This window comes from Cryptomeria japonica, chromosome 4 (assembly GCF_030272615.1).
Source record: "Cryptomeria japonica chromosome 4, Sugi_1.0, whole genome shotgun sequence".
Taxonomy (NCBI): Eukaryota; Viridiplantae; Streptophyta; class Pinopsida; order Cupressales; family Cupressaceae; genus Cryptomeria; species Cryptomeria japonica.
In genome coordinates, this window is record NC_081408.1 from 463,357,869 (window position 1) to 463,376,294 (window position 18,426).

General features: G+C 39.1%; 1 protein-coding gene across 1 annotated transcript; it reads right to left on the reverse strand.

Moving 5' to 3' along the window:
* Window positions 1-1,230: 1,230 nt before the first annotated feature.
* LOC131077353 (pentatricopeptide repeat-containing protein At3g24000, mitochondrial) lies at window positions 1,231-4,016 on the reverse strand. The gene has a single exon (XM_058014834.2). The coding sequence runs from the start codon at window positions 4,014-4,016 to the stop codon at window positions 1,515-1,517; it is 2,502 nt and encodes an 833-aa protein (XP_057870817.2). The 3' UTR covers window positions 1,231-1,514.
* Between the last annotated feature and the right edge of the window lie 14,410 nt (window positions 4,017-18,426).

Here is an 18,426-nt window from a genome sequence, read left to right on the forward strand (position 1 = left end):
ATAAATGCTACCCCTTCTGTATGATTCAAAACGAAGGTGGTCGCGGGGCCAAAGACACTAAAGCTTCACCCCAAAACTCATACGCATTAAATCCAAAATCATTTTTTTCATGAGAATATGGTATCACATGAAGCTGATTGGTGTTTGTAGCACATACAATAGTATGTAGCTATCTTTTCAAATATTATATAGATATGAACATGCATTAAATTAAATACAAAGACAAAACTCAGGAAAGAAGAGATAGCTACTGCAGAAACAGACAAATTCTCAATAACTCAGAAAAATACCTATTTTTTCTCGTTTTTCCCCTAAAAAGGAGAAAGAATCACGTTAAGGTTTCTAAATCAGTTGGCATTAGAGCAATGACAGATGCTGAGAACGATAAATCTGTTAGGAGGCATGAAAGATGAAAGAAGAAGTTGATTCTGAATAAAACTAGGATGTGAAGTGAGCATATAGTTCAAGAGAAGAAGCATCTGCATGTTCCGAGGAGCATAGGTATGCACAGAACTCTATTTTAAGTGTTAAGGGACATTTTATTGGCCTGACGAAGCCAAATACTGAGTGGAATATTGAGTTAAAGGAAAAGCTATAGAAACTGGATAGAATGGGTGTCTTGCTAAGGAAGACTGATGTTTCATTGTTCACAGCCCAGAAAGTGGCGGACAGTTGCATTGACCAATGGGTTAATTTGACAAATAAGGTTGGGAGAAGAGGGAGGAGAAAGTAAGGTGCAAAAAAGGTCAGAAGCAAATACTGGGGAAGTGAAAAAGATTGAGAACAACAAAGAAATATTCGATGAGGCTTGTAGAATGGCAAAAGAAACAGGAGAGAAAAGAAACCAGCACATGTATCCCAAAAGTTGTGCAACAAAGGAAGAAACAGCGGCTAACATGAGTTATTCATTAGAAAAGGACATGGTGGAGGTACAATCCCATCCAGACAAAGGAAAGGGGGAAATAAGCTGTTTTTCCACTTAGACTGTGTTTAAGATACCATTGTAATTTTGCTTTGTATTTGACAGTCCTTTGTCCAGATTTTAACCGTCTTTTTCAACATCATTATGAGTGGATATTAATCATAAATCTTTTCTTGTGTGCTGTATTTTTACTTTCAATCCCCTGTTTTTTCCTCCTCAATCCTGTCGTTGGTTTAGTTTGCTGCACGGTGGAGACTAACATTAAGATCTGCTGAAGATTCAGAAGCTGATCAGAACACATCAGTGCGGAGTAAGATTTACAGAGTTTCTTATTGCTGTCATAAATGAGATACAGCGGAAGGAATCGAGGGGCAAAGCTTAGGGTTCTGCAACGCATACATATTCTAATCTTAAACTTGTTTTGTTATAAGAAAGGCTCAATCCCTAAACCAAGGACCATTGAAGAGAAATACCTACTGTTTATGTTTTCCCTATTCTGTCTTGCGCCAACTATTGTTTTTTCCATGTTATGACGAAAAACTATGCCAACATAGAGTTCTTGCCTATCCTCACAGACATTCTGTAGTACAAATCACCAATAATCTCCACATGAGCATAACCCACTCTGAAAATGATGGAATTGATTCGTGTCCCTCACAATAATTTCTCGACCAACAATCTTTGATATGAACTTGGTGGAAGTATGGCAATCACCACAAATACGGAGATTCTTGAAAACTCGAATAGGCATTTCAGAAGAGGTGTTTATAAGCCCAAATGCAATGGCCAGCCTCTCGCTGTGGTAGCAAACTACTTGATCTTCTTGCTGTTCCTGTACATCATTTAACACCAATTCTGTATAGGGAACATAACCTTCCTCTTGTATTTTCCATGATAATTCATCCATTTTTGCATAGATATTCTCTGCTTGAGGGTGTGATCTATCGCTGGAAGCAAACGTATGTACATTGTTCTGAACCTCTATCCAGCTACATCCTGGTTCCTTTTCAGCGCCCCTATCTTTCATAATTTTCGTAATCTTTTCCACAGAATCCCACCTCTCAGTTGCAGCATATATATTTGACAAGAGCACATATGTTGAAGCATTTTTTGGTTCCAATTTAAGAATACATTCAGCAGCATGCTCTGTTAGCTTCATGTCACCATGCATTCTGGAGGAACTGAGCACGGTCCGCCACACTTTAACATCAGGTTTTAATGGCATTTTATCAATTACTTGCTCTGCCTCATCCAGGAGCCCTGCGCGGGCAAGAAGATCTACCATGCAGGTATAGTGTTCGAGACATGGAATTATACCATGTTCTCGAGTCATGGAACCAAAGTAGTAGCGACCTTCATCCACGAGACCAACATTTGAACAGGCAGAAAGCACACACACAAAGGTGATAAGATCTGGCCTAATGCCTATTTGCTGCAGTTGCTCAAATAGTTGAAGGGATTTTCTACCATTTCCATGTTGTGCATATCCTGCAATTATTGCATTCCATGAAATAAGATCTCGATAAGGCATTTCATTGAAAACATCATGCGCATCCTCTATGCTTCCGCATTTGGCATACATAGTAACAAGAGCATTTGCTACGGAAACATCTGACATGAATTCAGTTTTGACAATAGAACCATGAAGTTGCTTCCCTTGTGCCAAACTCGCAAGGCTTGCACATGCACTGAGAACACTTGCAAAGGTGACTTGGTTTGGTTTCAAGCCTTCTTGTCGCATGTTAACAAAATGTTTCAGAGCTTCCTCGTATCGGCAGTTTTGGACATATCCTGTAAGCATAGCAGTCCATGCCACTATATTTAGTTCAGTCATTCTCTCAAAGACTGACTCTGCATAATCGGTAAGACCACAGCTGGAGTACATTGTAATGAGAGCACTACCAATAATTAGGTTTGAATCAAATCCATTTCTAAGAATTTGGGCATGTACCTCTTTACCATGTCCCAGAGCTGCTTGGGTTAAGCAAGCACTAAGCACACAAGAGAGGGTGAACTCATTAGGTTTTACTCTTGTTCGTATCATAGAGCTAAAGAGTTTCAATGCCTCCTCACCACATCCATTCTGTGCATAACCACCAATCATAGCAGTCCAGGAGACAACATTTCGTATAGGCATGCCCTCAAACATTTTGAATGCATCTTCCATATTCCCACAGTTTATATACATGGTAAGGAGGGCACTGCCTACACTCACATCGATCTCAAATCCTGTTTTAATGGCACAGGCATGGACTCCTTTCCCCTCTTCTAAAACTCCAAGGGCAGTAAGCACGCTGAGCACACTTGCAAAAGTGAAGTGGTTTGGTTTCAATAGTGAACTTCGCATTGCAGAAAATAATTGTAGGGCCTCTTCGCCTCGTTGATTCTTGGCATACCCTGTAATCATAGCTGTCCAAGAGACAATATTTGGATTCCTCATTCTGTCAAACACTTTGCGCGCTGCATCTATATTACCGAACTTCAAATACATAGTAAGCAAGGCCGTTCCTATACCAACACCACAGTCCAGCCTAGATTTTATAACATGCGCATGCATTTGCATACCCTGCTCAGAATCATCCAGACCACTGCATGCTTGAACGGCACTAGTAATAACAAACTCATCCAGTTCACTTTTGTGTCTTTGCAGTAACAGAAACAGTTCCAATGCTTCGAAACTGCACCTATTTTGAGCATAACCAGCAATTATGTGTCCCCATGAGCTGATATTCCGTTTAGACATTTTGTCGAACAGTTGGCGTGCATCATCTAATTCCCCAGATTTGATGTACCAATAAAGAAGGTGATTAGACAAAGACAAACCTGGCTCTAATCCCTTTTTGATAATGTGGGCATGTGCTTCTCTTGGGTTTTGTATGGATCTCATAGTTGGGTAGACCTGCAAGAGATGAAAGTATGAATAGTCTTCACTGTTAACAGAAAACCCCAGCTTTCCATTTTCTGCAATAGCATTATAGACACCTGGGAGAGTAATAGAGCCTTGTCTGTGTGTTTGTGATATGATAGTGCCTGAAAATTTATGACGTGGAGAGTAGATTTGAGAGTGCAGAGGTGGAGGAAACACCATTCCCATGCTTTCTTAAATTCAAGTTTTCTTGTTGGCTATTTTCGATATGGAATAGCGTAATTTGTCTTATTGATATATGTTTATGTATTTGCTAACAAATTTTGTTCTTTAACGGTCGTCTAACAAATTAGGATACTCATAATATTAGATTCTTTTTTTATTTTATTTTTTGTTAAGAGGACAATTGTTTTATATCAATTTAATAAATAGAAAGATATAAACTTTCAATTAAACAATTTAATTTTGTCAAAGTTTTCAATTGACACACATCAAATAAATTTGCATTGCTATGAAGTTCTTGTCAATGATTTTGTTTCTTGATATGTAAATAATTAGGATAAAACATGGAATCATTGTTCTATGCTCTACACTTAAGTTCTAGGATTCTTGAGTGTGTTTAAAAAAACCTTGATACATATGTTTGATAATTTGAAATTGAATAGAATTTTAAACACAATTTAATGGTCGTTAATCTATACGTGTTGTATTTGTAATGGAGTGATAGTAAGAAAATAAACGAAAAGATTATAACTCTACAATTATTTGGGATAAAAAAAAATTGTTGTACATATTTGACATGTAAAATAAAATATACTCTCTCAATTGTAATGAATGAATAGTTAATGGCAAAATTCAATCTAACTAATACAAACTAGTACATATAAGTGGACGCGTACATTCTGGCTCCAAAAGTGATGTGTCGTACCAACGACATGCATACCATGCCAATTTGGCACAACCGCCAGACCCACAGAAAATGACGTGGAGTTGTCTTGGACTCGCCGGTTTCAAACATCAGGGCTCACTCGAAACTACGTGGACATGTCAGAGGACGGCGGATCTTGGGTCGGGGCTCGCAGCGGTGTGTTGTGCATAACACGCACATTAAAAGCCATGAAAAACAAACAACCAGCGGGAACTGCAGATGACTGCGTTCGGACGGCAAAACGACGGCAAAAACAGGGCGTGGGCTTCCAAAATGCATTGGCTCCCTCCAAAACGGACAAAACGTCTCGTACGTGTTAGTGATAGGTGGCTTAGTCCTTAGTCAATCGCAGTCGTTCATTGAAAAATCGATGATGTACAACGCACCAGTAACAGCCCTAACACGCATGTTAAGCAAACCGTACTACCTCGAGCGCCATTTTCTGCCTCATGTGGAAAAAAGGACTAATGGGACTAATGCAATCGCAGCCATTCATTGAAAAATCGACGATGTACAATGCGCTAGCATGTTAGGTAAAGCGTACTACGCGTCCCTATACCTTGGTTTACCTCGCACCATTTTCTGCCTCATGTGGAAAAAAGGAGTAATGGGACTAATGCAATCGCAGCCGTTCATTGAAAAATCAATGATGTACAACACACCACTAACACGCGTGTTAGGTAAACCGTAGTACGCATCCCTGTACCTCTGTTTCAGACAACCTTGCATCATTTTCTACCTCATGTGGAAAAAAGGCGGACTAATGCGTGATTAAAGCAAGTGTCCTCATTGTTGGGCGTCCTCATTGTTGAAGTCTTCTATTGTTGAAGGGAAAGAAGTTCTTGAAGAAGGAGGCAGCGAGATATTATTAAAGGGCAGCCTTTGTTGTTGAAGGAGGCTTCATCTTCTGCTATTGTTGAAGGGAAAGAAGGAGGCAACGAGTTATTATTGAAAGGCAGCCTGTGTTGTTGAAGGAGGCTTCATTTTTTAAGGTTGTCAAGTATGTCGTTTTCTTTTTGTTTGTATATTCTAGTTTTCAATTCTTTGTTTTCATTTTTTATTTTTCTTTATATGCAGTTGGAAAATTTTCTTGTGTTGCTTTAGTGGGAAATTATTTTTGTTTTGCTTTAGTGGGAAATTATTCGCGTTAGGGTTAGATATCGTGCGGGACGTGTGTTAGTATCGTTGTACTGCCGTTTTGGAGCTAGAATATACGTGTTCGCCGCATTAGGGTTAGAATTGGTGTTAGGATGCCCCCGTCTATTTGGTCTGTCATGTCTTGGCGAAGCTATTCGAACTTTCTTTTCGCTACAACCTTCACATTTGGCAACATTTCCACTATTGCATTTTTCGGTATAAGTCTTACCGATAGCCTCATCGGTTATCGGCAAGACAATTTTATGCTTTAGCCGCTTATGTTCACTATATTGATGAGCCTTATCGGTATATGATTGTCCGATATAACCGTCGTTGACTTCATAATTTGATTGGCGAGAGTGATGCCGATAGGTCCAACCTTGGCCGGATTTCCATGCATTGTTATCGGTATATGATACGTCGATCAACAGCTAGTATTTATTGCATGTTTTTATCAGGGTTACTTATCCCAATAGTGTAAGTTTTCATTATTTGTAATTTTTACTTCCATAATCAAGCAAGAACTTCTTCCATCCATAAGGGGGCGCCTTTTCTCATTATGCTTCCTGAGATGCGCACTCGTCTATTCTGGCTCCAAAACCACAATAAGAATTTACTAGAATAGATGCACGTGTGTTAGTCGCGCAATAGCCGCAGCGACTCCATCGTACAGATTGAATAAGCGGCGTGTTAGTCCATCCATGATTAACAATTAAATGTACCCAATTAGGTTGACAAGCTCGTAGATCTAATACCACTCATTTTAAGACAACAATATACATAAAATATATAGCATAACACTAATATTCAAATTATCTTCAAATGATTGAAATCAATATGTAGAAATACCCATATTTGTAGATAATTTTACACAAGTTTTTTTGTGTTCTTATTTTAATATGATTTACTATTTATTACATAAATATTCTACAATAACAAAAAAAATGTTTGTTTTGGAGCTGCAGCCGAAAGCGTCTATTCTGGCTTCAAAAAGTCAGTACGGATTGACTAACAGGTGTGTTAGTCACGCGTGCGTGTATTGTGGTTCGAAAATGAAGTTTGGGTTTACTAACACGCGGGTTAGTATAGCGTTTTACACTGTCGATTTTGCAATTAATAGCTGTAATTGACTAACCTGTCGCTAACACGGTGTACGAAAGGTCCGCTTTGGAGCAGGAGTACCTATTGTATAGCGTGTTAGTGTTGTGTTAGTCAATCATTACTCGTTGATTGCAAAGTCGACGGTGTAAAACGTGCGACTAACAGGCATGTTAGTCATTGCATACTACCGTTTTGGAGTGGTCGCATAATGTGCCTTGTTAGTTGAAGAAAAATTTTATTAGATGTGTGCATCATATGAATCAAAGGTCTTCGTAGGATAGCATGATATGGATATGTGTAAGTGTACAAAAATGTCCACAGACTATTGTGCACAAACTTAGATTCTAGAATAACATGGAACATGTGGTAGATGAACTTAGTTATTAGAAAGCACTAAAAAATTAAGGCATAGGTTGATAGAAATTCAAATAATTTATAGACGTCGTTGTTAGTCTGACAGATTTGCATGCCCGTTTTTGGAATCACAAGTATCTCAATTTCAAATATGGAGGCCAATTTTTCTTTAGAGACAAGCAAAACATAGGTCACATTTTGGGGACGAATAAGTGATGATAGGTTGATGAACCTGTTTAGCTATGAAGACACCGCATTCCTTTCCACGACGAAGTTGATCCTTGGACCTGAGTACGTAGATGATGGATGGAAGTACAGAATGAATGTGGACATAGTGTCTCTGTTTATGGCATGGTGTCTAGAGCTCCGACTTGTTCTGAAATTCAAAGAAATCATGAACAGGTGTGTGAAGAAGGAATGGCTAGGTGGAATGTAATCTTTATTAGGTTTGGCACGAGACATGGACGGCTTTGAAAGTGTGGATGGAGCGTGGATTCATGTTAGTGAATTCACTCCTCCCTTGTGACCGTTCTTGCTCTGGAGTGCCACATTCGATAAAGAGGCCAGAAGAAGTGTAGCATAGGCTGGAATGTATGGTATTGTGCAATACCTTGAGACGGTTGATGTCTGGGAAGCGCATGTGGAGATGGAAAAATGGGAACCTTGGTCGGAATATAGAGCACTTGTGCAACGAACAGTTCATGCACGCACAAAACGACGGGGTCGACCTTGTGGAAGAGGAACAGCTAAGAAGGGTCGTGTGTTGCAATTCAGTGAAGGCTCCAGCAAGGAGACAGAAATGAACCAAGTTAGGAACATGGAAGTGTTGGATGTGGAAGAGGGCACGGTCACTGTTCACTTGGAGTAGAGAGATGGCACATACAACCTTTATTGAAGCAAGCACTGTGTTTGTTTTTTAAAATGTTTTTGAATGTGTTATGTATGGACCGTTATGTATACTGGCTTCGATGGTCTAGTCGGCTAGCCGTAGAGGTTTATCTTTTAGAATGTAAACATTTTTAGAATTAATATAAAATATAGCTTTATCGGACAAAAATAAAAATTGTTGACACCAACTGATACTCTTATCTTCCCTGTTTTGAAATTGTTGTTAACATTTCATTATATATGGTGAAAAAACAAGTGTTCTTGATTGTATATGCATGAAATTATTCTATAACATCAAACTCAAGCATTTCAATATATATGACTACAAATTAAATTAAATTCTTGTAGCACAATTGAGTTTCTAATCTGCCTCGGTAAGAAATTGGAGGATTTCAATATATATGTTGGAAAAAAACCGATAACCTTATCTTCCTCTTCTGTGCTCGGTTTTGTCTCCGTCATCGGGTATCGACATAACCCAAAGCTCCTCTCACCGATGATTTGAGTTATCCCGATGACTTAGTATTTCTACCTTTCGGTATTGCCTCATCAAAGTAAGTTATGTCAATGATATCGCCTTTGCCGTCTAGCCCATCGGGTATCGAAGTAGCATGGGATGTCATTCTCCGATGACCATGTTGGTCACTGAGTCATTATGGGTAAAAGGACTTGCATATTCCCATCACGATCTCATGACCACCATTGATTTTCCTTGGACCTGACCACAGTTTAAAGCATTTTTTCCTCTTCACACTTTCCAGGCCCACCATTCAGTCGCTGATCCGCAAAGAGTAAAAGGACTCGCAACTCTTCATTGTGGTCTAGTGACAACCATCAGATCAAATCCTTACCGGTCAAAATTTAAGATCCCTTCATCACTTAATCGCCATCGCTTAACTGTCAGCGGTGGATCTCTAACCGGCCCCGCCACTAGTGGCTTGTCACTGACTCACGATGGGTATTAAATGTGCAACTTCCCATTGCGGTATCACGACCGCCGTAGGATCAAAACGGACCTGTCCGACTTTTAAGAACTCGATGCATACGTTAGAAAACCATACTTATACTTAGGAAAATTAAAGCGATCTAACTTAAAAGATGAAACCCGCCTAGACTTAAAACTCAAATGGCCCCTTTTCAATGACATAAAGACCCTGCCGGTTAAGTGGAGAAAAAGGTAACGGACAAACAGAGTTTCTTTAGAGACAATAAGACATGAAGGCTTTTTTATCAAATGTTCTCGAAATTATTAAACCCAAAATTCATAATTCATGGACCAGATTGTTGCGACAGTGCGAATTGACTAACAGGCGTGTTAGTCACGCATTTTACACCATCTATTTTGCAATAAACAGTTGGGATTGGCTAACCTGTCGCTAACACGCTATACGAAAGGTTCGTCCATTTTTGAGCTAGAATAGACGCATCCCAACTATTCTGGCTCCAAAACAGACCTTTCGTACAACATGATAGCGACGTGTTAGTCAATCTCAGTCATTTATCGCAAAATTGATGGTTTAAAACTCGTGACTAACACGCGTGCTAGTCAAACTGCTCGTGAACCTTTGCTTAGGCAAAGAGCAATACAAAATTATAAACACACCTAAAACTTGCACCAAAAGAAATTAGAAATACCTCTTGAGCAATAAAATAACATACACTAAACCACTATGAAAGAATAGTAGCAAGGTCAATCCATTTGGTACAGACCGCTGCTACAAAAATGACAAAATTACAAGGTAAAATCTGGAAATTATCTTCAAAATCTATTCAAACTTGCTCACAAATGTTCCAACCCATGTACAATCATTCTCAAAGCATTTTATATGCCATTTTGGTCATAACTAACTCTTCATCAGTTGCCTAACCACTCAAAAATGCAAAGTTGTTCAAAAAGTTGCAAAAAAGTTGTCAAGCAACAATGACAACTTTTGCTCAAATGTGCATTTTTGCCTTTTATTCATTTTTAATTATATTGAACCTCCTAGCATGACTTCCTAACATTAAACTGACATGTGTAAATGCCTAATCAGGCTTTACAAGTCATTTTAGATCATAATGAAAATTTATGCTATTTTAGGCTTACAAGGGCTCATAGGCCAGATTTGAGAAAAGTAACAACCTAGTTGACAATCATCCTTGAAATGACTATCAACCACCACACATGTGGAGCTCTGAGTATTGCATTATTCAAACACCTAATCCAAAATATGGATCATCACCTCAAAATGTGGAAAATGCATAAAAAATGGTTAAAAGCTAGGTGCTCCTGCACCAATGGGTGTCCAACTTACCTATTTCGAGAACTTTGGAGATTCAACATTATACATTATGACTGTAATTAAATGTTAGACTATGTAAACAAAAATTTAGAGATAGACTCATTTAATAGTATTTGGAAACCTTGGTAAATAGTTTCCTAACACCTCACTTGGTATGATGAATCTCCTTAGCATGGTCTTAATTTCCCTATCTCTTCCATTTGGTGGAACAAGCTATTTTAGTATAAGGAATGCCCTTTATGTTGGTAAATGTGGATCAAGCATGGGAGCTTCATTTTAGCTAGAGGTAGGCCATACCTTAGTGGAAGGACAAACCAGAGACCTCTGTGTTTTTTCATGCGCTTTGGCAGATTGGTATCAGACCGGTTAGATAAAGTACGTACGAGAATGGACTTGACAAGTTTTAATAATAGTAAAGATATGTTGAACCTTGATTGGAATTCAGACCTGTTCTGGTCTCTAGAATTCTCTAGAAAGTCTAAAACTTTATATAAGGAATGTTTCAGATTGCAGTCTTAAGCCTGGAAGTATCGATCTGAACCGATGGTGCATCATTTTGGTCTCAGTTGCCTGTGTAAAGAGGAATTGATCCAGGCCCAATGCAGCTAGCTATTTCAAGCAAACGATGTGCTCTAGAATGTTGTATGGTGGGTGGCTAATGGTATACTGGGTGCTAATCGACATTGGTGTGATGGGTTTGTTTATAAGGTTGTCATTTGCCCTATGGTGGACATATTCGATTCAAAGGAAGCGACCATACAGAGGATCAACGACTTTGTCTACTCGTCTGATGGACAGGCCCTGACAAATGCCATTCTAGAGTTGGATTCTGATTGTTGGGTAAGCACCCTCGACATATATTTTAACCACACCAACTACATCTCCTCTGAATCGGAGGAGTCAGACAGTGAAGACGGGGAAATTGCCCAAAAAAGGGCAGCACGGGAGAGGAGGAAGAACGTCATCCAGGAGGCGTGGGAGGTGTTTAGGGTAGGGGTGAGGAATGGGAATTTGGATCCCTTCCGCAGACTACTCAACTCCGATGATAACTAGCTCTCGACACTAGTCGTTGTCAAAGTAATGGAGATTGGAGAGAACATGGTTGTCATACTCCAATACATTGGAAATTAGTTTTGTTGTTTATCTACAATTTCCTGTTTTGCATATGTCACTTGAAACTACACTTATATGACCCTATTGCAGACAATAGGAATAATTTTGTAAAATTAGTAGTAGCACTATTTTAGGTACTTACCCACTATGTTATAAAACATATTGCTATGGTAAATAGGAAAAAGTGTCAGCTGACACTATGTTAGAAATGGCTCGCCATTGTAGGTGCATGGAGCGCCTTTGATGGTTATTTTCTAGCCAATACTTTTATGTTTAAAGATCATTTTCATCTACATGTACTGATGATGGATGGTGGGCATTGCAATTTGTAAAGAACCAATGTGATAGGGAGCCTACCTAGTTTACCATCAATTAGGTTTCTTTGATGGTTTGCTTCTATTCCTTTCGGGGTTCCAAGTCTACCCCTCTAGACTTCTAAGGGCTTCCCTACCATTTGTTTGCTTATCTCACCTTCCTCAAGCTCACAAAGTAAGCTTGTTCACTAAATCCTTGCAGGGGTGAAGGACACACACATTCTTTTTCTCTTTGCAAAACCACCCATCTTGTTTGGTTTAGCAAACTTTCCCCTCTTTGGTTACACAATGTCTCGATTTCAGGCTTGTATCCTTCTGGATCTTCTTGGATGAGATAAATCTCATTACCAACGGTTTTCCATTTGTAACAGTTTCATAGGTTCCATTGGAACATCAGGGTAACATCCAAACAAGGTTACCGATGTCCGAAGACAACCTCCAACACTTCGCACTCCCTATCGGGTCTTCGGTGTAACATCAAAACGTGCTACCGATGATTGATGACTACATGCACAGCTTTGCACTTTCCATCAGATCATCGGGGAGACTTCAAAACCTATCTTTTGATGGCCGATGACAACTTTCTGCGCTTTGCACTTCCTATTGGGTCATTGGGAAGACTTCAAAACCTCACTTCTAATGGTCGATGAAAACTTGGCAAGGGAGGCGGTCTCATCAGGTCATCAGTGTAGCGTGAAACTACTCTTCTTGATCTCTGATAGCACCACCTTTGAATGTGCTCCATCTCCAATGCTTACTCATCAGGTCGTCAGGGTAACGTGAACCCGCTCCTTTCGATACCCGGTGGCTTCACCAACGAATGACCAAAACAAAACTTTCTTATCGAGTCAGCGGGGTAACTGGAAACCACTCTTCTCGATACCTGATGGCTCCACTCCACGCCTATGCCTTCTCATCAGGTCGTAGTTTCATCATAAGAGCATTGCCCGTTGCTTTTTTCACTTAAGTGGAAGGGTCACCGTGTTGTCGAAAGGGGTCATTTTGACTGCTAGGTTTGGGCGGGTTTTAATTAAATTTGAAATGTTTAATAGTTTCCTAAAGTCCTAAGTATTTTCCTTTATGTATGCATCAGGTTCTTAAAGGTCAGGTGTTTCTTTTGATCTAACGGTTGTCATGAGACTGCAATGGGAAGTTGTGTGTTGAATATTCATCGCGGCCTAGTGACAAGCCACTAGCAGCGGGGCTGATCAAACAGTCAATCCATATAGTTAATGGAGACAGCTAGCGGTGATGGTTTAGTGGTGACGGCTAAGTAATGAAGGACCTTAAGGATTTAATGGTTAGCTGATGATTGGACAGTTGTCACTAGACCGCTATGAAGAGATGCTCCTCCTTTACTCTTCGCGGACTAGTGATTAAATGGTGGGCCCAACCAATGTGACAAAGTCTAGAGGAAATCAATGGTTGTCGCTAGACCGCAAAAGGAAGATGCTTGACCTTTACCCATCGCGGATCAGCGACAAAGAGCAGGCGAGTGACAAAATGATGGGCCCACTTTGAAGGCTAAAGTGATTAAAGGGAGCGCTGAATCCGCATGATCTAATGGTTCTTGGTAGACCACGATAGGAAGATGCTCGACCTTTACTCATTGCGGATCAGCGACTGAAGCGAAAAATACTCAGAAGAAGCCCTTTTGGTCCATTTGAGCCGAAATTTGAAATTTAAAAGAATTAATTACAGAAGTGTGCAGCCCTATTGATGGTAATTAATGCTCAGTTGTTGGTAAGGTGCCTCCATAAGATATTATTTTTAAATTCAGATTGCAAATAGCTATGAAGAGGATTAGCAGAGACTAGGTGTGTGGTTTTTGTGATTTCTCAAGCGACAAGTAAGTTTTTCTGCAATTGTGCTTTGCAATACCTGTTTGTGTGACATTGTTTGGTGCTGGAAATTTAGAAGGGGTTATTTGAATAACAATTGAAGTGATGATAGCTTTAGATTGATAAGATGGCACCGCGAAGAGAATTTAAGGGAAAGATAGATTACCAAGAGAGGGCTATTTGCGATGACTTTCTCGAAAAATTGGTTCAATCCACAAATAGTGCAACCAAGATAAAGGAACTTGTGCCCAAATCTCCTCACCTACAGATTGGTGATGGTTTATATGACAAGGGATGTTTGTTGAGAGATCCCCAGATAGGCATGACAGGTTTAGGTTTGTTTAGGGTAGGGTTTGGCCAACAAAATACACCTAGTCCTATAAATAATATATGGGAATTAGATGTTGGGAAACTGGTGGTCCCTGGAGTTTTCATGGACATTGATTTGTTGACCCAAATTGCAAAATGTTATGACCCTATCACTAGGACTGCGAGGAATGTAAACGCCCCCCCCCTAATTCAAATCATTGATGATGAACTCAAAAGGGTATTCCGGCTGAATGAAGCCTCAAGTTATTTAGAACCCATTTATTTTGAAATGATCAAGAATGTCTATGATGCCCAGAAGGATAATCTTAGAAATGGGCCATTGAAGGAATTTTTTGCAATGATAGGAGGGTTAACATTGGTAGGCCCTAGCATAATGGAGCCTTTCCCTATGAATTTCTTCACTTTAAGGGCTAAGGGTGTATATTGGTCTCTATGTCAAATTTTCGGAGAAGATGCAGAGAATGCCATGCCAACTCATTATATGCTTATGATGGCACAAATTTTGAACCCGTCAGTAGCAGTGGCATATAATTTTGCACCTTATCTTGCAGATGTCATTCATGAGGGTTTAATTGGGATAAATAATGCTAAAGTGGATAGACCTTTTGGCTAGTATTCCATGTTGATGCATATGTTCTTGTTTAAAGGCGTGGAATTTTTTGGAAAATATATGGACCTACTAAGACAAAGGGATGGTGAAGATATGCCAGTTCAGTTATGGAGTACAGATTTGTCTTGGGACAGAGAAGATGCTAGCTATCTGAAATTTGATAGATGTTTTGCATCTAAGCTTAGAATTCTTCTGTGTCAAGAGAACCCTAGGATATTAAAGGTTCTCCTTGAATTCATCACACCTAAGGAGTTTGTAGAGAGCATCAAGATTGTGCACAATTGGGGTGACATAATCTTATATCCCATTTCCAATGTTTTCAGAGTATATGGTTTCAGTGGAACCCCATATTTGCTCCCCTATCAGGTCCCTTTAAAGATTTGTATTGTTGATATTATGAGGCAAATTGGAGGCCTACAAGAAGCAAAGCTAACGAATAAAGGAAGAGGGACAATCTTCCCAACAGTCACCATGGCACATCAATTTGTAGTCACCAAAGGTGGTTGGCTATATTTTGAGAAGTTCCTTCAGCCATACAGATTGTCAATGGCAGTGGCTAGGTTTGCTGATCCTGAAGACTTCTTCAATGGTATGTTGAGGAAGAAAGTGAGGTGTGATCGCGGAAATCGACAATTTCACTTCCATGAAGATCTGATAAGAAATGAATGTAATTTGGATAAGCAGGAAGTAAAAAAGGAAAAATGGTTGGCATACAAGAAGACCCTTGATTTTGTCCAATTTTTTGACAAGAATTATGATTCTTTGAAAAGATTTCACCCATTTGAGGAGAGGATCAATTATTTGTTAGGATACTTTGAAGGTGCAATGCAGACTCTGAATGAGAAGAAGGATGCTTTAATGAAGGCAGACCCTAAGAAAGCCAAGCTTGTCTTCACTAAGCCCGTTTTGGCCAAAGTCATTCCCCCTGGAGAGTATGTAATGTATAATAAATCGGGATATAATGTGGTAATGCCTAGGAGGGATGAACCTTTTGCGTCAAAGGGAAAGAGGCCAATGGAGGATGCCCTTCAGTCACAAGCTTCCCCAAAAAGGAAGAGGTTGGAAAAAGAGGCATGTAGTCAAGTGAATATCTATATTCTCCTTCTCAATCCCCATTATTTATAGGTGATGAGAAGGCAGTTGCTGAGCAATTACTGCAACTAGGAAGCTTAGGGGAGATTGCATGTACATATGGAGAATTGCAAGAAGGGATGCCAAAATGGACCTGACTATTGACGAATTTACAGGTTTTGAACTGGATCCTGTCATTAAGCAGGCTAGTGATGAATTTTTGGCTGATAACAGATTTGTAAAGACAAGAGCCTTTCTACAATTTGTTTGGCAAAGGCATATAGGGTAGTTTAAAGAGAGGTGTGAAAAGGGGAAAGTTGAACAACACCATAAGGATACATATGTTGTTGAAGCAGAAATAAAGTAGGAAATGGTGAGAGAGTTTGAAGCAATTACCCCTGACGAAGGGAGAAAAATTGATTGCAGATGCTGGAGTGCTAATTCTCCCAGAATGGGACATAGCTGATGCAATAATTTTTGATGCAATAAGGAAGGAGGCCAAGCCTTAAGAGGGAATGAATTATAGTACTAACCATGTAGCCCTTGTAATGTGGTCACTTAAAAGAGACGAAAATAAAAAGGAGAGATTTCTCAGAATCTGATTACTCAGGGGGCATGATTGTGAAAATAGTCAGAGACACAGGGTAAGTAGAAGTTGCTAGCACGACCTTAGAGTCTGTTAAATTTGGCATGGCAATGGCTAAAAAAGAGGCCAAGGAAAAAGCTGATCTCCAAACGAAATTAGAGGTAGTCCTAAAGGTTTATAATCAAACAAAGCTTGAGCTAGCTTCTAAAGATGGCACTATTACAGAGCTAAAGAGTAAATTGGAAGGACAACATCAAAGGGGTGAGTATTCCCAACTGATGATTGCTTCTTCTCCTACTAAGCCCCCTCCTTCCAGCCCAATTATTGAATTCACTCCTTCTCCCATGACTCCTGGTTTCCAAGCAGGTGAGAACATTGAGGATGAGATTGAGAGATTGAGGCAAGCTCAAACAATTTTTGCAAATAAGTATGAGGAAAAGATCAGGGGTACTGTTTTGAAGTTTGTTGATACTATTGGACCAGGAATTGTGCATATACATATGGGAAGGGTAATGAGTCTTTTAGATTCTTTCAAAGAAGAAAAGGCTACTTTGGAGCTAATTTTGGATAAATGGACCGCTAGAGAGGTGGATTTGAAGACTATATATTCTTTGTCCTAGGGAGAAGAAGGTGTTGATGTCATAATCAGACCTACTTATGAATTAGCAAATGAGTTGTCCAGGTTTGCAGCAGAAGGAGTTAACATCGAAAGGAGGGCAAACTTGTTCCAAAAGGAGTATGCAAGTGAAAAAATTGAATTATTTTCTAGAGGTTTTTTTAGCGCCAACAAGATAAAAGATAAATAAGTATGGATTGAGGAGCTGGGTCATAAATTGTGTCAGAGAATTAATAACATTATACACATGGATGATACTTCTTTATTTATTCAAAATATTGAGGAAATTGAGAAAATAAAATCACATTTCGGTTTTTTGGAGAAGGAAGTTAAATAATTGACAAAATCATGGAAGAGTTGGAACAAATTGAAGAAAAAAAACATTAAATTCTCGTGGCATGATGATGATAAATTCAAAATATGGGAAACTAAATATATTTTGAAAAAACAGAAGCTGAGGAAGGTCCCACTGACGCCCCGACATGTGGCACTTCACAGGCAACCTGCTCTGTAGAGGAATACTTTTCAGAATCAGTTGCGCTCCTAGTGCTACAATATTTTGTAATTGATGTAACTTTTTTGGGGGAATTATGGTTAGGATAGGAATATTTTCTAGGGAAGTTCGAAGCTTGTCGCATCCTATTTTGTATAAGTGGATACTAGGACTACCTAGAAGGGGATCGCAAGAATTTTGTATGAAAGCTCTAGCAAAATATATACAGGCTTTTGTTTTGGCATTTTGGAGGATCATTTTGTGTCTATGTAAAAATTTGATGGGAGAATATCAATATACAATCCAAACATTTATGAGCCCAGATCTGAATGTTGTCTTTGTGTCTGTATGCTTGTTATCATTTTGATTAAATGATCTAGGATTGTTTAGTTAAACGATTTGCAAGGCAAATTATGAGAATATCTTAGATTTTTTCCTCAAGGACGAAAATTAAGTATACTTAATTCCTTTTCATTGATAATCAGTAAATTTGCATGAATTTGATGGTTGGGTCTACCATAGGTTGAGAGTTTATATATGTCAGGCATATATAGATTTAGTAAATCAAGTGATGATATGTATGTGAATTTCTACTGTCAAATTTTCATTCCATTCTTAATGAGTCAAGAGACAATTATAAGATCATCACTGTCAAGGTTTCATTATGTGTTGTATGAATAATATAAACACAAAATGGTCACCTCTACATCAATGTCTTCTTTCAATTTCTTAAGCATCTTTGCTTCATTCTCCGGGGTAACATTTGGGATGCTCTCCCTCAATTTTTTCCTTTTGTAGTGATACAAAAATGATTTGAACTGTTTAGACTGTACAAAAACTTCATTTGCAATAAAGGCAGCATGCTCTTCCATTCTTACATCTGCATTTGCATTCATTCTCACCATCGCTTGCTCATGGCTCTCTACCACTTCTTGTAAGTCAGGTGCTCAGAGGGTCCATACAACTATATTCTC